Source organism: Camelina sativa, chromosome 19, assembly GCF_030686135.1.
Source record: "Camelina sativa cultivar CO46 ecotype springtype chromosome 19, ASM3068613v1".
NCBI classification, from domain to species: domain Eukaryota; kingdom Viridiplantae; phylum Streptophyta; class Magnoliopsida; order Brassicales; family Brassicaceae; genus Camelina; species Camelina sativa.
The window spans coordinates 5,094,581-5,113,663 of NC_141898.1; the positions used below are offsets into that span (position 1 = coordinate 5,094,581).

At 39.3% G+C, this 19,083-nt stretch overlaps 4 protein-coding genes and 2 non-coding genes across 8 annotated transcripts; 1 reads left to right on the forward strand and 5 right to left on the reverse strand.

Annotated features, from left to right (window-relative positions):
• Positions 1-321: 321 nt before the first annotated feature.
• Positions 322-1,832, reverse strand: LOC104764905 (small ribosomal subunit protein uS11y). The gene is made up of 6 exons (XM_010488511.3): positions 1,692-1,832; positions 1,267-1,389; positions 1,123-1,168; positions 963-1,048; positions 746-875; positions 322-644 (listed from the first exon to the last, which is right to left on the reverse strand). The coding sequence occupies exons 1-6, from the start codon at positions 1,692-1,694 to the stop codon at positions 577-579; spliced, it is 456 nt and encodes a 151-aa protein (XP_010486813.1). The 5' UTR covers positions 1,695-1,832; the 3' UTR covers positions 322-576.
• A 273-nt stretch (positions 1,833-2,105) lies between these two features.
• On the reverse strand, positions 2,106-4,768 carry LOC104764906 (cyclin-B1-3-like). The gene is made up of 6 exons (XM_010488512.3): positions 3,958-4,768; positions 3,719-3,864; positions 3,371-3,607; positions 3,179-3,280; positions 2,494-3,080; positions 2,106-2,407 (listed from the first exon to the last, which is right to left on the reverse strand). Exons 1-6 carry the CDS (start codon positions 3,995-3,997, stop codon positions 2,263-2,265), a joined length of 1,257 nt encoding a protein of 418 aa, XP_010486814.2. The 5' UTR covers positions 3,998-4,768; the 3' UTR covers positions 2,106-2,262.
• A 3,270-nt stretch (positions 4,769-8,038) lies between these two features.
• LOC147920205 (small nucleolar RNA Z266) lies at positions 8,039-8,124 on the reverse strand. The gene has a single exon (XR_015591992.1). It is a non-coding gene; the product is annotated as a small nucleolar RNA Z266 (small nucleolar RNA).
• A 57-nt stretch (positions 8,125-8,181) lies between these two features.
• Positions 8,182-8,282, reverse strand: LOC147920206 (small nucleolar RNA Z266). Its single transcript, XR_015591990.1, has one exon. It is a non-coding gene; the product is annotated as a small nucleolar RNA Z266 (small nucleolar RNA).
• A 1,160-nt stretch (positions 8,283-9,442) lies between these two features.
• On the reverse strand, positions 9,443-11,440 carry LOC104764907 (vacuolar protein sorting-associated protein 55 homolog). Of its 2 annotated transcripts, none has more exons than XM_010488514.3 (4): positions 11,165-11,440; positions 10,719-10,770; positions 9,966-10,090; positions 9,443-9,881 (listed from the first exon to the last, which is right to left on the reverse strand). In XM_010488514.3, exons 2-4 carry the CDS (start codon positions 10,749-10,751, stop codon positions 9,698-9,700), a joined length of 342 nt encoding a protein of 113 aa, XP_010486816.1. In that variant the 5' UTR covers positions 10,752-10,770; positions 11,165-11,440; the 3' UTR covers positions 9,443-9,697. The 2 variants fall into 2 exon arrangements, with proteins under 2 accessions (XP_010486816.1, XP_010486815.1); XM_010488513.3 differs by having other exon boundaries at positions 10,873-11,343.
• Positions 11,441-12,680: 1,240 nt separating this feature from the next.
• LOC104764908 (putative UDP-N-acetylglucosamine--peptide N-acetylglucosaminyltransferase SPINDLY) lies at positions 12,681-18,847 on the forward strand. 2 transcript variants are annotated; one of them, XM_010488515.3, is made up of 18 exons: positions 12,681-13,403; positions 13,706-14,122; positions 14,279-14,440; positions 14,528-14,703; positions 14,794-14,869; positions 15,154-15,282; positions 15,565-15,684; positions 15,770-15,838; positions 15,923-16,004; positions 16,182-16,276; positions 16,354-16,418; positions 16,501-16,699; positions 16,809-17,003; positions 17,096-17,190; positions 17,286-17,421; positions 17,517-17,734; positions 17,810-17,937; positions 18,025-18,847. In XM_010488515.3, the coding sequence occupies exons 2-18, from the start codon at positions 13,730-13,732 to the stop codon at positions 18,426-18,428; spliced, it is 2,742 nt and encodes a 913-aa protein (XP_010486817.2). In that variant the 5' UTR covers positions 12,681-13,403; positions 13,706-13,729; the 3' UTR covers positions 18,429-18,847. The 2 variants fall into 2 exon arrangements, with proteins under 2 accessions (XP_010486817.2, XP_019097067.2); XM_019241522.2 differs by having other exon boundaries at positions 12,969-13,378.
• The last annotated feature ends 236 nt before the right edge of the window (positions 18,848-19,083 follow it).

Sequence of the window (19,083 nt, forward strand, 5' to 3'; positions counted from 1 at the left end):
CCAATTTTCACTGCCAACAATGAACCTTTGGAGCTTAAAAGAAACAAAAGGAACAGCACTAATCAAACAATCTCTCCGTTCGTACGTACCGAAGTAAATTGTATTCACCACACCATCAACTCTTTTTCATTATAAATAATTGATTGCATTCTAGTTGAATTATTGATTTCAAAAACGCATTATGCTAACAATCTAGCTTGGTTTGGTTACAGATCCACGACAGAAAAACATTATCAAAAACTGCATGCGACTTTCTAATCTGGTTTTAAAAGCACCTAACTCATAAGGGATCACATTCTATGATCTGAAGTTGAAAAGAGATTAAGAGAGAAATGCAAAATAGCAATACACCAAATAACAGTAATACAAAGTGATCAATCACTCACTATCATTTTTTTCCTCATTACCAAAAAAACTCCAAATACAATGTCGAAGAAAAACACAGCTTATAACGTTCTTGAAGCAACTGGAATGATAAACTGGAGAGAGACAAAACTAACTTCGAAGTGTACCCAAGAAAATACAGAGAGAGTCAAGGGCACAATTGAACGATGATGAGCCACACACATCGTGAAATCAGAGTCTTCTTCCTCTTCGTCCACCCTTTCGGCGTGTACTGTCTGTGGGAATCGGAGTCACATCCTCTGCAAAATACATTCAAGAAAGATTCAATTTGCATAAGCAATCCAAAGTAACAAATTCGTCCATACAAAACAATGTGAAAGAAATTCAGATTCTATGTTACCTATACGACCAATCTTCATGCCAGAACGAGCAAGGGCTCTGAGAGCAGACTGAGCACCTGGACCTGGGGTCTTGGTTTTGTTTCCTCCAGTAGCACGGAGCTTCACGTGAATTGCTGTGATGCCAAGTTCCTGTAACATATAGGCATTAGAGATTATCATCCAGAAGCTCAATGTCCTTATTAAACAAAAAAGCATGAACATTGACTAATGTCTAACCTTGCATCTCTGAGCAACATCTTGAGCAGCAAGCATAGCAGCATAAGGAGAGGACTCATCACGGTCAGCCTTCACTTTCATTCCACCTGCAAATCATTTATTAAAAAATGATTCAGATCGCATTGATCATTGCACTGCAAAGAATAGAAAGGATACATACCAGTGATACGAACGAGAGTTTCCCTGCCGGACAGATCAGTCACATGCTGCAAAAAAAAAGTGATCCAAAGGCAATGTCATGAACTCATTTCACAGAAGGTATAATAATCATACGAACATTGAATATCAAAGAGCAAAAGCTTACAATGAAAGTGTCATTGAATGAAGCAAAGATGTGAACAACACCGAAAACTTGCTCTCCTTCACGAACAGTAGGTCCAAGAGTCACAGTCTCGACCTTTGGCTCCTTAGTCTTTCTCTTAGACGACTATAAAAGAGAGAGAGAGAGAGAGAGAGAGCAAAACACATTTGAGAAACAAATTGTTCACCACTGGTCTAACACTTATCAGACAACCCTCAAACTAAGAACAAGACAAGCAAAGATCAATATCGCATATAGCTGAAACATCATTTGATCCACCAATTACAGAACCTAGAAAGTATGGAACATTAGAAACTAGCAAAACTTAGTGAAATAATCTCATCGCAGATCTAAAGTTCCCTACAGACTAACGCAAGAAACCAAATTCTCCCGAAGAAACAAGTGTTTGGAGGAGAGAAAGAGCTTACCATCTTCAAAAATGGATGAGAAGAGACGAAACGCTTAAGGTTTTTGGATGCTCAGTGATAGACAAAAAGGAAGACACTCACGGCGCTACAAATCTTCTTTATAGATTAGGGTTACATCGGAGTTCCCCTAATAAATGACGTAAATACCCTCAGCCCTTTTGATTACCCAATACGTCGTCGTTTTAGTTTGATTATGCGAAAATCATTAAAATGATAATTCTTCTTGATCTAGTTTTGTAGGAATAAGCAAATTTGATATTTTGTGGTCTTGACTCTTGAGAGTAAACTGGCAATGTTAACATTGATCGTGCTTGGTCTCATGCTGAACAATTTTCTTTTCAACAGATCAGTTTAATTCGAATTTGACTCCACAGTTAATAATATGTTGGAATCAAGACCAAAATGATTATGATATAGAAGAGAAGAAGAATTCATTATTGATACTTTTGAATTCATACAGAAACATTATTTCTTGGCATGAATCCATAACCTTTACATATTAGTAAGAAGGTAATAGAGAAACGAAAGATGCAGAGTTTGCAAGACGGAGACTTCTTCATTCAAGACTTGTTCAAGGATCAGACGACAGAAGAGACTTGGCTGGTGAAATCAAAGCAACAGCACCTCTTCCAAGTTTTGAATACTTCTTAAACACACCTTGTAGCCTGCTCTCCTCAACACTCGAGTGAACGAAAGCTAAAAGCTTTGAGCAATCCCTGGTAAACACATACACATATAGAGATATTAGTATACAAAACATAATGAATCACAAAGTTGTTTGTAAGAAAGAAAGAAGACTAACATGAGTTGAGATTCAGAGTAGCCTGTGTGGAACTTTAATGTATCAGTCCAAGCAGGAGTCTTGTTTAAGGTGCATCTGGCTGTGTAGACAGCTGACGCAGCAAGCATGGAAGGACAGAACATCAAACTGTCGTAGTGCATCAAACCCAACTCAGCAAGAAAATGAACCATGCTCTCCAATTTCGGATCAGAACCTGAGGCTTTGATGAACCTCACAAGAAACACATATTGTGTTGGAACTGTCAAGTACCATTCGAGACTCCCCAAAATGGTTTTCTCCATCACTAGAATCTGTTTGCTGATGTAGGAGTTATCAGTCACGTATACCAAATCATTAACCTGTGGAGGCCAGATCTCTTCGTACTTGGAAGCTATGAGCAAAGCACTGATACCTACAAGCTGTAACTCTCTTCTAGGCACAGGTTTCAAAGACAGGAAACGATCAATGATGTTGACAGTGAGGTAAAGAGTCTCAGGGGAGAGATCAAACTTGACATGAACTTCTACAAGCCAATCTATAAGGATTGATCTCATCTTCTCATAGATCTCAGGTTGTGTATGCATATACATCAGAGGTTTGCTCTCATTCTGCAACAAAGAACAAAACAACACGCTTGATTAAAGAACCATTCACATAACTCATTCATAAGCATTAACAAAAGAGGGTTATATACTATGACAAGTACCTCAACTTCTTTGTAGAAAGTGTATATATCCTCAACATACTCCACAGTAGCAAGATCGTTGTCTTTGTCGACAGAATCGATATCCAAAGTTTTAGAAGCAGCCTAAGTGTGTGTATACAAATCAATCAGAACATTGCACACTATGATTTCAATATGTAAAAAACCAAAGAATTATTAATCAAAGAATCTAACCTTGCTACGAGCATCGAGAACAGAAGAGTAAGTAACTTTCTTATGAGACAACACAGTCGCATCACTTTTCTTACTCTCTTTAGCTTTTGCAACCTCGTTCGTATCAGGACTAATCACAATGACTTCAATAGGTTTTGATGGCTCCTTCTTATCACCACCTCGTGCTTTCTTTTGAACCGCTCTTACAACTTCTTGTCTCTTGGTAACAACAACTTTAGATCCATCAAGAACTGGATCCTGCAACGAGAGAGAATACAAAAAAATGTGAGATTTAAGAATCATCTAACAAGCTCATGGGTCGGCGTAAAAAAGTAACAAGATATCTGATAAGAATAAAAAAAAAGAGACCTTTTTATTAGCGGCGGCGGCGGCGTTTTCTAGCAACTGAGCACGGAAGTTACGAGTCATGGGTCGATTGATCTTTCCTCCATCAACACCGGGAAGAGAATCGATGTTTCCAATGTCACCAAGAGCACGACGGTTCTTGGGTTCACCTGAATTTTTCACATAAAGCAACCAAATCAACAACGGAATTGGTCAATTAGGACCCAAAAGAATAAGAACAAAGATCGATCGGCGAAACAAACCTCTAACGGGTTGAGGACGAAGAACAGGTCTAGTCGCCATGATTTTTTTTTCTCTGTCGGTGTTTTTTCAAGACTCTTTTTTTTCCTTTTTCTTGTAGAGAGAATCTGAAAGTATATGAGAAGAGGGATGAGAGAGATTGATTAAGGGGGAAGAGAGGAGAGGAGCGGAGCCATTAAAGCATAATTTGGCAACGGTCAAATATTTAGCGGGATTAGATTCCTAGCCGTTGGATGATGAACTTTGAATCTAACGGTGGATGAGTGAGTTTTGTTTATTTGTCTCTTTTTTTTTAACCCGTTCTTTTTCTCCCAAGTTACCGTTGGACTGTAACGAAAATTCACACTTTTTTATAAATGACCAGGTCTGAGTTTTAATTACAGGTTTATTTCTTTCCGTTAATGACAAGGTTTGGAGTTTTGATTCGGATTAAATCAAAGATTATATATTCTATAATTGTTTTTCTTATGGGTCAAAGCAACGTTTTAGATATTTTTGTATACCTTATTTGCACAACAAATGGCTTCAGAGAGACCTTTACACAGTTCATGTAACAATTTGAAAGATTTGGTCGTTCAATTTTCATTGGTTTGAATTTATATTCTGCTTACTAGAAAATATTTTTATTTTAAGATCCGACGGAGAAAAACTTTTGTTATTAGCATCCTCTGCTTAACGTTTTAAGAAAAATAGAATTACGCATAATTTTCTGTTTAAATAATGGATAAAACTTGAGCATCTTGCGAGTTGCGAGAACCCTCCAAATAGCCGAAACCTGACGAGTCAATGGGATGCACCGAGCCAATCCGTAGATGAAGAAAATTGAGTTTTTAAACTAGAGCTCGAACAAGTGCATGTTCAGTTAAAAGAAATTTCAACACAAATGCATATGGCCGTCAGTGAGGTGCCAGAGCTAGAAAAGGTTTTGGAGGAGGTGAAGCGTTCTCCATTCACCGCACACATCTCAGATGTTTAATGTTGAAATATGAAATCAACAATATAAATAATATGAATATTCTTAGGGATAAATCGGAAGTCGTCCTTTTATTAAAGTAGAATTTAAGATCAGAATTTACGGAAAATACAATTAAAGATCTAAGCGCAGTTAACACGATAATAATTGCTCTTTTCTCTCTGATTGCCAAGATTTCGGATTCAGACCTCTGACAATGACATCTCTTATTTATAATGGGCCATTGATATACGGTCACTTCTGTCTGTTTTGCGAAATGACGATTTTGCCCCTGCGGCCAAATGGGCCAGATCCATGACTTCAGACCTTTAACTTTTTGAGAATCTTCTGTTTGGGCTTCGTGAAATGTTAGGGGCAAAGCCCATATCCAACAATGGTCCCCCCCTAGTCCGATGAGCGATAGCTTGTTTAAGCTCGTTGGGTACAATTTCACGTCTCTAGGTCCGTCTTGCAGAAGGAACAAAAGATTTTTAAGAGCTTGAAGACCTTTCGGATGGTTCCTGGAAGAATAGTGCGTTGCACATGTTTTTCGAGACATCCGAGAGATTCCGAGATGAATCGTGCATTGCGCATGTTTTTCGAGACATCCGGGAGATTCCGGGATGAATAGTGCATTGCACACGTTTTTCAAGACATCCGAAAGATTTCGGGATGAATAGTGCATTGCGCACGTTTTTCGAGACATCCGGGAGATTTCGGGATGAAGAGTGCATTGCGCCCGTTTTCTAAGTTTGTTGGGTTTTAAACGGGAGTTTTGCATGTTCTGCACGTTTCCCGAGGCTCGAAAATTAGAGATACCTTCAAAATTATGGTTTTCCTTTTTATCTCGGTCAACGCACTGGTCTCCTCCATATAAATATGTCTCTTTATCTTTATTTTTACGCATTATTCTCTTCTTCTCCACAAGGTAATTTTCTTTCTTTCTCTCCCTTATCTTTTTCTTCCTACTTTTCTTCCTCTTTTCTTTTGTTTGTATGACCATGGTCTTGCCGCCAAACCTCTTCCAGGTCGCCGAACTTGCCACGTCGTTCCATCTTCCCGGCGCTGCTCGAACCGGTCAGTCTGTTCCGCCGGTATCTCCTCCTAGCCGTTGGATGAACTCGCACCGCGCCATCGGACCTAGCCGAGACCGTGAGGTGTCTCGGTCATGCTTCTCCGCAAGCGACACCATCGACCTGCTCTGCCCCGCTCCACTTCCAGATGAGTCGTGCCGCCGTGACCGTCAGATCAAGCCGAGACCATGAGGCGTCTCGGTCTCGCTTTCCCTGCCCAGGCACCGTCAATTTACAAGTTACGCGTGGTCCTCAAATCGAAGGTGTTGTGGCGTGCTGGTCCATGGAGCTGGAGCGGTCGAAAGTGTGCTTTGCAAGATGTAGGATGCGTACAAGACGGCGTGATGGTATGGCGACGTCGTGGAGGGATGACAGGTTCCGCACAGTGTGGTGTGCTCAAAGACTTGCCCTAGGGCCTTAGTTTTTTGGTCGTGATTGAGGCTTGTTGGCGAGGTTGCGAGGTGATGGAATGGATGTTGTACGTGTTTGTGGTTGAATGCGTACTTTCGACGGCAAGATCGAGACCGTAGCATGGTCGAGATCACGGCGAGATCGAGGCTGTGTCAAGCCCGAGATTAAGACAATGCACAGTATGATACGGTGGCGAGGTTGATGGTGTTTCCGCGAGATACACGTAATGGCACCATATTAGCGAGATGGACGTATTAGCGAGATGGACATCGTACGGGGGCAAGATGGGGAGTGCGGAGACGAGATGGGTGAGCTCGCCACTCTCTAGCTTGTGATTGTGGCACGGTGCCGCCGTCTCCGCGCGTAGCTTCGATGGTCTTGGCGAGATCACGTTAGAGGGTTAACCTTCGAGACACGTTGATGAGATCACCGTTTGCAGAGAAATTGACGAGCTCGTACGAGTCGAGATGTGCGCGTGTAACACGACAGTGGATGTTGTACGCGGATGAGTAAAAGTGTGGAAAGTGATGCAATACAATTTGCAGGATGGTGATGGTGCGCAGTATGTACTACGCAGATAATCCTGGTGTGATCGATTTATCTCGAATACTATGGCTTTTTTGATGGGGTTTGTTGCTCCAATACTAACCGGTTGCTTGGTTGGTTTTGCAAGGTCTCGCGCCATGGCTTCGGGAGATGATATTCCAGAAAAGTTTGGAGATGATCAGTATCACGCGCTAGAGAGGGGTTTCGACGACATTGGAGCGGGTCATCCGTCCTGGTGGAATCTGTCGGAGGGAAGAGGTGTCTTGACTGATTTTACGGAAGAGGATGTCCGGGACCTTAAGGTCATGTTTCCTACAAACGTTTAGGACCTTAGTCTGATTCCACATCCTTCGGGTCAGCGATGCGGGAAGGTACTCGGGTACGAAGAACGTACTGGCTCAGAGTTTGCTCTTAGATCTCTGGTCGCTGGCTTAGCTGTGGGTAATAAGGTTCCACAGCCCGCATGTTCGATGTCTACGAAATGCCACACAACTTGCAGCTTGTGTTGTCGAGTATCAACGAACGTCCGTGGGATTGCCCAGCATATCACCTCTGCGTCTACGAGGACTTTTTTACTGAGTGCGGCATGTGGTTCCCGATTCCAGAATTTTTGACGAGTTACTCCACATGTCGGATGATCGCATTCTCGCAGCTGTCGATCTCCACCATCCGTAACGCAGTGGGACTTACGATAATTGGCGCCTTAATGGACATCAAGATTAACTTGGACCTCTTCGAACTAGTTACGCGACGGCTGAGGACTGTCCGGTGCGTCTCCTACGGCTGCAGACTGTCCGGTGCGTCTCCTACGGCTGAGGACTGTCCGGTGCATCGCCTATGGCTGCGGAATGTCAGGTACAGCGCCTTTGACAGAGAGGTCGTTTGGTACGGCACCTTTGACAGCGGGACAGTTTGGTATGGCGCCTTTGACAGCAGGATCGTTCTGCGGAACTCCTTTGCCATTACTTCTAGGGCGTAGTGTTTTTCAATGGCGTAATCAGAATATCAGATAAGCAAAATAGTTATGTAACAAAAAGTTTATCGATCAAATCTCTTCGTTATAAACAATGTCCTTAACCAAATAATTTTGGAGAAATGGGAGAGATGTCAGATAAAAATTGCCAAATAGAGTTTTTGAGCTCATGATGAAACCATTCGCAGATCTAATTGAATCCTCATTCATCATCATAAAACCATTCCTCCTCCCAAAAAAAAAAAAAAAGAATTCCAATATAAAAAAACTAATCGGCGAAGTCAGATAAAATGCCAAATAAAAGTTTTGAGCTCAAAATGGAGAAACTAATCTCCATTCGCACATCTAATTGAATCATCATCCTTCGCCGTGTTTAAAAAAAATCAAAATCAAAGAAAAAAACAAGTTCAATTTAAAAATACTAGGAGCGATCGAAAAACAATTCGTGAAGAAACAATGATGTATATAAAAGAGAGACTTAATAAAAGTAAAATAAAAACTTTTAGAACAACGATTACAATCCTACAAGACGACGGCTAAGTCCGTGAAGAGCTTCACGAAGATATATATATATATATATACAGATATGAAGTAGGGTTGATCTCCGTGAAATTACGTTCTACCCTTATGAGGTTTATCGTTGTTAGTCCATGGGCTTATCTGAAGGGCCTTCGGACGTATATTATCAACTCTTTTAATTATAAAATCAAGAAATAATAATTCAACTCTGTTATTAAAATCTTAAACACAAACAATAAAAAAGAGGTTCGAAAGGATCAATTCAAGTCTAGGCCCTAGTGATGCCCCCGCACTGACACGCCAAGTCAAAACGTGTGTTGCCTTTGAACTCAAATTCTCTACTTCGACATGAACTCATGCATTAATTTCATCTAAAAACTGACATGGACAATTAAAAATATGTAAAAAACAAACTTCTTTATAAAGTAGCAAACACAAAGTAAATTATTTGACTAGAAGTTATCTTTTTGTTCAGAAGGGAGATGGTACAAGTAGTTACATTTGAGCATCTCAAATAATAATAATCTCTTTCTTTCCTTTTGCCCCGTAGTTGCACTAAACTTGGAACATACGAACAGAACAAAAGTGAGTTATATTGTCTAAATTTTTTGATAGGTCTCCAAGGATCCGGAGCTAATTCTCCGGATATCACAGATTTGAGATATCCACCTTCACCAACATCGCAAGCTGTTTGGCCACAATATGTCTCAGTCCATTTAGATCCGCGGGAATCGAAAACCATAGTGGCTTTTCTTCTCTACGTCAATGAAGAAGCTCCCAAACCATAGCGACTTTCTTCTGTTACTGTTACTATCATTTTATAATTTTCTATATCACGAATCCAATCCTAATTAACGAGGGTCTTCTTGAAGAATCCAGACTGTTGTGATTGAGAGGTGTGACAGACCATCTCAACATATTAGGGATTTACTCTCGTTTCTTGATATGCAAGTACCAAATCTACTTTTTGCTTCCTTAATTGTTCATGTGCATGAAAGTAAGACTGCAGCACATTTAAAAACCAAAACTTATAATCCTGCAACAAAAAACTGTTCCCTGAACATGTAAAACCACATATTTTTGGCACTTGTTTCCAGATAACATTCACAATGATGAATACAACTTTTTACACAGACACTGATTGATACAAAGCTTTACAAAAGAGTGAGAAGAACACAACTTTCCTAACCACTTTTTTTTTTTCTCGGGTTCATAATAACTCATACGAATCCAATTAGTAAATCACGAGCAACAAGGCTCTCTGTTACCTACCAGTCATCATCAAGACTAGCCCGGTGAAAACACATGACAGTGCAAATGAATATGAAGAACGATGTGAATTCTATGAGCATTGCGCCAGTCTCGATCATATGTGCATGCCTTAAGATGATTGGGATAGCGAGGCTCCCCACTGTCGATGCTCCCGTCAAGAACTTAGCTGCATCTATCCACCTGCGTTTAAACGACGAGCAAATTTGGTAATCCATGTTTCATCATGTAATTCGAAGTAGCAGTAAAGTCTCTTTAGTAACTAACCCTCCACCGTCCCGACTAGTAAGAAATTGGGTTGAGCCTCCTCCAAAGAACATACAAGGCATAGGCACCACTACATACATGAGTGCTGATAGCATTGGCCACCAATTACCATATATCGCGCACGCCTGACCATCATCACAAACAAATAGTTAGCGCTAAATTTATCATATGACTATAACATGTGTTACTTATTGCATGGCATAATCAGTTACAACAAGGGAATAACAAAATATGAAAAACTGATCAGATATGTAAATCTAATGGTCCCTTCTTCTTCTAATCAAATTGCAAGAATAACAAACTAGACCTATATAAGGACTTGATAGAAGTTGACGGGAGAAGATGCTTGAGTTTAGAGAAGTTCTTCAGAAAGTCTAAGTTATTTAGTAAGTTAGACACTGAGTTAGCACCTGCATCAGCTAAGGATAACTAAGGAACCCAGCTTAGCATATACAGATATACTAAGGTCGTTTAGTGTGGGAATGTGATAAGGATACGAATCCAGAGCTCGTTAATCAAGATACAAGAGAGTGAAGCTCAAAACTACAAATATGCAAGAAGGTTTGAATGTAACAGTTTTTTACTTGAGAAAGTATCTAGTAAGCCCAAGCATAAAATAGGCCAAGACTCACAACTATGTTTGGTAGACCAACCGCAACCAGGGTACAAAAGGAGACCAGTATACTCAGCTCACAACCTAACAGCTAAACTTCAAGAGTTATAAGATAAGTAGATTGCTAAATAGAAACGTACCAGGATTTGTAGGAGGATACTAGATGAAAACATGAAAGCAAGTCCAGCAAGTCTGTGAAGCCAAGAAAATATAAATCTGTAAGATCACGAGAATCCATACACTCTGATATAACAAGTCAAAGTAATCAAAAGAGCTTCAAGTCTTAAAACTTACACTGTACCAAAAACAGCAAATTTGGAGCATTCCAGGAGCAATCACATCGGAAAATTGAAGAAAAAAAAGAAAGCAAACAATGCGTGAGCTTGAACATTTCAAAAAAAAAAAAACCCTAGCTCACAAAATTAACAAATCATGAAACACCACTAAAAGAACCAAGATCTGAGTAATTCAAGACTCAAATCTAAAACCGTACGGAAGAATTTGAACATAGAGCAAATCGAACTGAATCTGATTCGATTCCGCCGGGAAATGATACTAATATGAAAGAGAGGTGATTAGATTTTACCTTCGATGGTCATCGCCATGTCGGCGAATGGAAAAAGTTCTGATTACCGGAGATTGATCGCCGGTGACTGTTAAAGAGAAGGCGACGATTTCGTTGTTGCCCTTTGAGAGAGAGAGGAGAGAGAGAGAGAGAGAGAGGAGCAAAACAAAGGAGTCGCGATTTGGGAGCAAAATCAAAAATCAATGTCTGACCGGCCAATATTGGTTTTCTCTCGTAATCGATGTAATCCTTTTGGTTTTGCTGGTTTAATTTGGTTATTATTGGGTTCAGAATTGTGATTTTGATATTAGTTTAGTCCAATTAAAATTATTAAAAACTAAGTGAAGTGACATTATTAAAATTACCGAGAAAAATAATAACTCATTCATAAAGAAGAGAAATATTTTATAACTGAAGATTCTGAACCAGTTCATACCAATCATTCATCAAAATATGAAATGCTGAATAGTTTTTTGTAATTTCTGAAACAACAATTAGTCGAGTTGATTCGTTACCATAAAATTAGTTAGGGTATGTAAATCCACTAAATAACTTTTTGGGACTCAAACGTCATGTTATCATTTGCTTAGTGCGTTCATGTCTGGTGGATGATTCAAAAGTTTTCATAATGATGCCATTGTGATTTAACTTTACATACTTTTCTGCAATGTTAAACCCCAAATTATTAACCTTAGTTTAATAATAAGAGAAGGTGTACTGTTACCTTATTCTTCGTTAAGCAAGGTGCGTTATTTGAGTTTTGCTCCCAATAAGTAAGGTGTTTATTTAAAAGTGGCTCTTCCGTTTTGGAGTAAGTCTTTCTGAGTAAGCTGTAAGTAATAGCATAGTCCATTAATTTGACAATGAAAAGAAAATAGCATAGTCCAATTACTTTACAAGATGAGATGACATAATTGCAACAACTAGTTGAGAGAGTTTGAGACATGGAGGAGGCCGACATGTTCCTAACTATTCAACACCCCACTTGTGATACTTCTTTGCTCTGTTGCCCACTTGTCTCTGCACACGAGAGTGGTTTTTTTTTTGACAATTTGGACGTTTAATCGTAATTACTTTAAATAAGGAGATTTTGCTTGTCCAAAATTGAACAAAATGGTTAAAATGCCTTTGGATATTTTACTGATGATTGATACATTATGTAGACACTCAATTTACTTATAAAATTTATCTTATACCATATCAATCTGTGAGTTGAAATCAAATCCTACCAACTATGGACCTCTACTATTAAGTATTAAATATTATTTTGACTATAGTAAACATATTAACTTGCAAAATTTACTCAAATTTATATAAGCGTGGATAACCTAGTTATAACTGTTTTTTACAAAAGAAAATATTATTCTTACCATCAGCGGTTCAGGTTTGATTACCACAAAAACTGTTTACTTTTTCTTCTTGAGGTCAAAATTATCTTTTTATTTTTTACCAATTTGTTTTCCGAAGTCAACTTGTTTGTTCTACATGTGACTAATTGAGCAAATTATAGAGATGTCAATAATTCCATATCTCCATCGTCAATCTGACTGCAAGAGAACTAGAGAAGTATTATTTTATTATTATTATTTTTTTTTTTTTGACACATATAGAGATTGATTCATATAAATCTAGTCCATGAAAAATAAAAAATCTCCTAAATAGTTGGACATAGATTCTCATTATTAAATCTATGAAATATACATTCATTTATTTTATTTTCATATATGGGGTTAATTATTTTTCCTTATTACATGACTGATTTCCTTATTTTTTCCTTTTTTCTTTGGCAAAATAATTATTACTATATTGTCTATTTTGTCATATTGTATTAAAAAAAAAAAGAAGGAAACAATCATCCAGCCGTGAAAAAAAAGAAGAGACAAGCCAGGAGAGAGAGCTAATCTGAGTCGTTGCCTCTGTCCACTGGCTCGGACCGACCTCGTACCTCTTCGCGCTTTGTCCCCGAGCTTATAATAGAGTCTAACCTGTCGCCTTCTCCGCCTCCGCTCCCTCCATTCACGGCCAAGCAACGACTCCACCGCTTCGGCTTCTCTGAGGTTTTATAAAATCCCTAACTTGCTTGCTTGCTACTGATCAACGCTTCCTCGAGGAGCGAGGGCGGGGGATCAGCTTCTTCTCCTATGTCTTCTCTACTCACAGCTATCATTCTTCTCTAGCCCACTCGATTTCGTCGTCTTTAGCGGCTTCAGAGCTTCGTCGTTACTTCAGAGTCAGGTTCCTCTTTCGTTCAGGCTTTGCGGTTAGTTATCGTTAAACCCTAATTATCGCAACTTGGTTGTTTTCTTTTACTCTCTTGTTCAGATGCATTCTCTTCTTAATCGTTTCTTTTGGTTTAATTCCTAGGTTTTATATCCCAAAGGTGTGATCTTTTTGCACATTTCTCCACTTGTTTGATCTTAGGGTTTTATCGAATTGAATGTGATGATTTAGAGTTAATACTGTTAAAAGATCAATTCTTTAGCTTCATACATTTTTCAGCAGTGCAAGGCTTAATCTTTTCTCACTTGTTATTGATTCTGTGCTGTGTTTGTTTCCTTGAAGGTACTCAAGTTTTAAGGTGCAAAGATGGTTGGGTTGGAAGATAATACTGAGAAAGAGAGGTCACCAGTGGTAGAGAACGGTTTCTCCAATGGACCTCGGTCATCTCCTAGCACAGGTGTTTTGTCTCCATCACAAAAGGCCATTCAAGGGAACGACACACTTTCTTATGCCAATATTCTTCGGGCAAGAAACAAGTTTGCTGATGCGCTTGCTCTCTATGAGACTATGCTGGAGAAAGATTGCAAGAATGTTGAAGCTCACATTGGGAAAGGGATATGCTTGCAGACGCAAAACAAAGGGAATCTAGCTTTCGATTGTTTTTCTGAAGCTATCAGGTTGGATCCGCATAATGCTTGTGCCCTCACCCACTGTGGTATTCTTCATAAAGAAGAAGGGCGCCTCGTAGAAGCTGCTGAGGTGTGACATTACATTACCTTCTATCTGTAGTGATTTGCATTAGAGTGTGCTGCATTAGTTAGGCTGTACAAACTTGTTAACTCGGTGATATGCATTAGTTTTCTTTTTCTAGGTAAATCAATTTCTAACTATTATTTTTCATCATATTTTGCACAGTCCTACCAGAAAGCTCTGATGGCAGATGCGTCATACAAGCCAGCAGCAGAGTGTTTAGCAATTGTTTTGACCGACCTTGGAACTAGCCTGAAGCTGGCTGGGAACACCCAGGAGGGAATTCAAAAGTATTACGAAGCTCTTAAGATTGACCCGCACTATGCTGTAAATTTTCTGATCCTCTACCATTTCACACTGTTGGTGCCATTTAACTGATTCTCTAGTTGATTACGCTGTAATCTCGTTATGCAGCCTGCATATTACAACTTAGGTGTTGTATACTCCGAAATGATGCAATATGACAATGCCTTGAGCTGCTACGAGAAGGCTGCACTTGAGAGGCCTATGTATGCTGAAGCATATTGTAACATGGGTGTCATCTATAAGAACCGTGGTGACTTGGAGATGGCAATCACTTGTTATGAGAGGTAGTATATCTGTTATTTGGTTGCTTGCTAACTTAGTTGATGGTATAAGTGTGGCACTGATATTTTTTCTTCTTCTTCTTCTTCCTTTAGATGTCTAGCTGTGTCTCCAAACTTTGAGATTGCGAAGAACAACATGGCCATAGCTCTTACAGATTTAGGAACAAAGGTAAGAGTCGCTTTTATCATAATTTTGGTAACTTAAGGATAACTTTTTGTAAGGGGCGCCTTCTGGAAAATTCATTATAAGCTTCGTTTTGTTTAGCTGGCTTTTGTGCTGTATGTGCTTTTTACTTAAGTCACGGGAATGGCATTGGAATGTGTTTCTGTTCTCTAGTACAGATTTTCACTTCAAATTTTTGGTCTGCAGTTTACAGTGTCTTAATCCATCTTTTACCATTGGTGAGAAGCTGTGGAGCTGCGAGTATATCTGACTTGTCAATGATATTTCAGGTTAAACTTGAAGGCGATGTGACCCAAGGAGTGGCATATTACAAGAAGGCTCTCTATTATAACTGGCACTATGCAGATGCTATGTATAATCTTGGGGTGGCTTATGGTGAAATGCTGAAGTTCGACATGGTATGTAGTTTGTGTTTTACTCATTTCTGTTAGTCAGTAATTGTGTGTTTGTTATTTGCGTGTTTATCTTTTCTTCGCCACAGTACTTGCGTGATAAATGATCTTTATCTTGATAAGTTTAACTACCTATACTTCGATCCTCTCCCCATGTTCTTGTAGTTCTTGTAATAAATTTAAAACTACAGGACATGGGCTGAGAATGTAGATCCATATATATTAGAATGAGAAATGCAGCCAAAGAATGAAATATATCTGTGTCATGATTGCATTCTTAATGTGCAGGCAATTGTCTTCTATGAGCTTGCTTTCCACTTCAATCCACATTGTGCTGAGGCTTGCAACAATTTGGGAGTGCTTTACAAAGACCGTGACAACCTTGATAAAGCTGTAGAGTGTTATCAGGTATTATTTTTGCAGATATCTGCAGCAATTCATGAGAATTTCATTGTGTTCGATGGCTAGTAATAATATCTCCCAACCTATGTAGACGGCTCTATCAATCAAACCCAATTTCGCGCAGTCGCTTAATAACCTTGGTGTCGTCTACACAGTCCAGGTATGATATAGATTAAGGGTGGCTTACAGTTTTCTTAATTGAATCTCCAGTATCGATCGAATGTTGATTCCTCTGATATTACAGGGGAAAATGGATGCTGCTGCCAGCATGATCGAGAAGGCCATCCTTGCAAATCCGACGTATGCAGAAGCTTTTAACAACTTAGGTTTGTTATCTACTCTTCTGTTCTTTTTGAGCTTCCTTGTGTGTAACCAATGCTTGGAAATTTTATTCCTTCTAGGTTTAGATTTTATGTTCGTGTCCTTTCTTTTTCCTACCTCCCTGGCGCTAAGAGTCGTTTAGTGTCTGTTATAACCATTTTCATGGTGCGATTCAAATGTAGGTGTTCTTTACAGAGATGCTGGAAATATAACTATGGCTATTGATGCTTATGAGGAATGCCTTAAGATAGATCCAGATTCCCGCAATGCTGGCCAGGTATTTATACTTTAGCATGCTCTTCTTGATATAAGGTTGAAAGATATGTGTTTAAAACCTGCCTGTCTCTTATGTAGAACCGATTACTTGCCATGAACTACATAAATGAAGGTCTAGATGACAAACTATTTGAGGCTCATAGGTATGCACATATATCATTAATAATGTAGATTTGTATTATACGCTTTTGTGGGCCTTACAGTGAAAAACTCTTATGACCACAGAGACTGGGGTTGGCGCTTCACAAGATTACACCCTCAATACACTTCATGGGACAATCTGAAAGATCCAGAGCGACCTATCACCATTGGATATATCTCACCAGATTTCTTCACTCATTCAGTATCTTATTTCATTGAAGCTCCCCTTACGCATCATGATTATACAAAGTACAAAGTGGTGGTTTATTCAGCGGTAGTTAAGGTAGGATTCTTACCTTTATAAAATACATTTTCCCTCAAAGCAATACATTTTCTGTTTTCTCGTGGCATTTTCCCCTTTAAGCAATCCTTGATCTCTCACGGTTTTGCAGGCAGATGCAAAAACATACAGGTTTAGGGATAAAATGTTAAAGAAAGGTGGAGTTTGGAAGGATATATACGGGATAGATGAGAAAAAGATAGCAAGTATGGTCAGAGAAGACAAGATTGACATTTTGGTAGAACTCACTGGTCATACGGCAAACAACAAGTTGGGAACAATGGCCTGCAGGCCAGCACCTGTTCAGGTGAGAGAATAGATAAATCTATCTCATGTTGTTTTTTTGAATTTTCGTTTTAACTTCCCATTTCAAGTTTACTTTATTGTCTAATATACCAGGTTACTTGGATTGGCTATCCAAATACTACGGGCTTGCCCACTGTTGATTACAGAATTACGGATCCGTTGGCTGATCCATTAGATACCAAACAAAAGTATGTACTGGTTCATGATGAAATTTTCGGGTTTTGGGAGTGATCCAAAGATAAAACCTTAGTACTTTTGATTTATTTTGTGGACTTGGTTGCAGGCAGGTGGAGGAGTTGGTTAGGCTTCCAGAGTGTTTTCTTTGTTATACACCTTCCCCAGAGGCTGGTCCTGTTTGTCCAACACCCGCACTTTCCAATGGCTTTGTCACGTTTGGTAGTTTCAACAATCTCGCAAAGGTTAGATAGTTTTTGCCCTTGGACCATTCACACCTATCCCCTTTCGTATCTCGTTTATGTTTTGATAGGCTAATTTCTGTGTTTGTGCAAATCAGATCACTCCTAAGGTGCTGCAAGTGTGGGCTAGGATACTGTGTGCAGTTCCTAATTCTCGCTTAGTGGTAAAATGCAAACCTTTCTGCTGCGATAGTATTAGGCAGAGGTTTCTCACGACGCTGGAGCAGCTTGGGTTAGAATCAAAGCGTGTTGATCTCTTGCCGTTGATTCTTTTCAACCACGACCATATGCAAGCTTATTCCTTAATGGATATTAGGTAAGATTTGACACATCGTTCTCTGTAAAACACTGCGGCGAATAGATTCACATATTCAATTTACATTAAATGCAGTTTGGATACATTCCCTTATGCTGGTACTACCACTACCTGTGAATCTCTCTACATGGGAGTTCCATGTGTTACAATGGCTGGTTCAGTACATGCGCATAATGTTGGTGTCAGTCTTCTCACTAAAGTTGGTAAGCACTCAGCAAAGTTTGGTTCTTTTGCCAAATTTGGTTATACTCGGGACATCTTTTAGCTAATGCAACCATTTCTTGAATCAGGATTGGGACACCTGGTTGCTAAAAACGAGGACGAGTATGTTCAGTTATCTGTTGATCTAGCCTCTGATGTCACAGCTCTTGCTAAATTGAGAATGAGTCTCCGGGATCTAATGGCTGGATCTCCTGTTTGTAATGGACCTTCCTTTGCTGTTGCTCTTGAATCCGCATACCGGAATATGTGGAGAAAGTACTGCAAAGGTGAAGTGCCATCGTTAAGGCGAATGGAAATGCTGCAAAAAGAGGTCCAAGATGATCCCTTAATCTCAAATGACTTGGGAGCATCAAGACTCAGCGTTACTGGAGAAGCCACTCCTTCTCTCAAGGCCAATGGTTCTGCTCCTGTACCTTCCTCTTTACCAACCCAATCCCCGCAGCTCTCAAAGAGATTGGATTCCACTAGTTAGATACCGGAGTTAGATACCCGGCAACTCAAGCTGCTGCAAAATGCCGGAAAATTAAGAAAGGTCAATCAATGTCTTTGCAGATTCATGACCCGTCTGGGAAAAGGTGTGAAAGGAAAGAGTCCATGAGCTCTTCCTGCTTTTTACTTCCAAGACTATAGGAACTAGACTTTAGATTACTGCTTGTGTAGTAAAAAGAACAGTAAAATCACCCTTTTTTTTTGTTCTGTCTCTTACCACTCTTAGTTTAGCTTTACATGATTCTTGGGAAGTCATTAGGTGGAAGTGAATTTGGAGTTTTTCTTCTCATTTGAGAGATCAAGTTGTTGTGTATTAGTTAGGGGGTTTTAAGGCTTTTTAGGATGCTTGTTTTCATGTGCTGGATTTTGAATCATATGATAGTAAATATAGTTATAGCCAAAGCTTTTCAGTGTCCAAACTATATCATTATATAGCAATTTAAATATTGCTCAAGCTTAATCCCATGAAAATCAGAACAAAGTTGGCATATTCTCTATTGGTTAAGGAAAATGAAGGATGTGAAGACCCAGTGAAAGACTTTTCAATTATGAAAACACTAATATTTTAGTTAAATCTAGAGACTTTTGACTTGTATAATACAAGTTGTATTATGTTGCCAACTCCATCTCTTTAATTA

Bases quoted from the DNA above. Each gene is read 5' to 3' on its own strand.
- LOC104764908 (XM_010488515.3), top strand. From the start codon at position 13,730: ATGGTTGGGTTGGAAGATAATACTGAGAAAGAGAGGTCACCAGTGGTA. The intron at 14,870-15,153 runs GTAAGAGTCGCT...ATGATATTTCAG, and splicing joins TTACAGATTTAGGAACAAAG to GTTAAACTTGAAGGCGATGT. The intron at 15,283-15,564 runs GTATGTAGTTTG...CTTAATGTGCAG, and splicing joins AAATGCTGAAGTTCGACATG to GCAATTGTCTTCTATGAGCT.
- LOC104764906 (XM_010488512.3), bottom strand. From the start codon at position 3,997: ATGGCGACTAGACCTGTTCTTCGTCCTCAACCCGTTAGAG. The intron at 3,865-3,957 runs GTTTGTTTCGCC...TGAAAAATTCAG, and splicing joins TCGTCCTCAACCCGTTAGAG to GTGAACCCAAGAACCGTCGT. The intron at 3,081-3,178 runs GTACTTGTCATA...TCTTTGTTGCAG, and splicing joins CTTTCTACAAAGAAGTTGAG to AATGAGAGCAAACCTCTGAT.
- LOC104764907 (XM_010488514.3), bottom strand. From the start codon at position 10,751: ATGTTTTCATCTAGTATCCTCCTACAAATCCTG. The intron at 10,091-10,718 runs GTACGTTTCTAT...GATGATGGTCAG, and splicing joins GTATCCTCCTACAAATCCTG to GCGTGCGCGATATATGGTAA. The intron at 9,882-9,965 runs GTTAGTTACTAA...GTTTAAACGCAG, and splicing joins ACTAGTCGGGACGGTGGAGG to GTGGATAGATGCAGCTAAGT.
- LOC104764905 (XM_010488511.3), bottom strand. The intron at 1,049-1,122 runs GTATGTATCCTT...AATGATTTGCAG, and splicing joins AACTCTCGTTCGTATCACTG to GTGGAATGAAAGTGAAGGCT. The intron at 645-745 runs GTAACATAGAAT...TGTATTTTGCAG, and splicing joins CATGAAGATTGGTCGTATAG to AGGATGTGACTCCGATTCCC.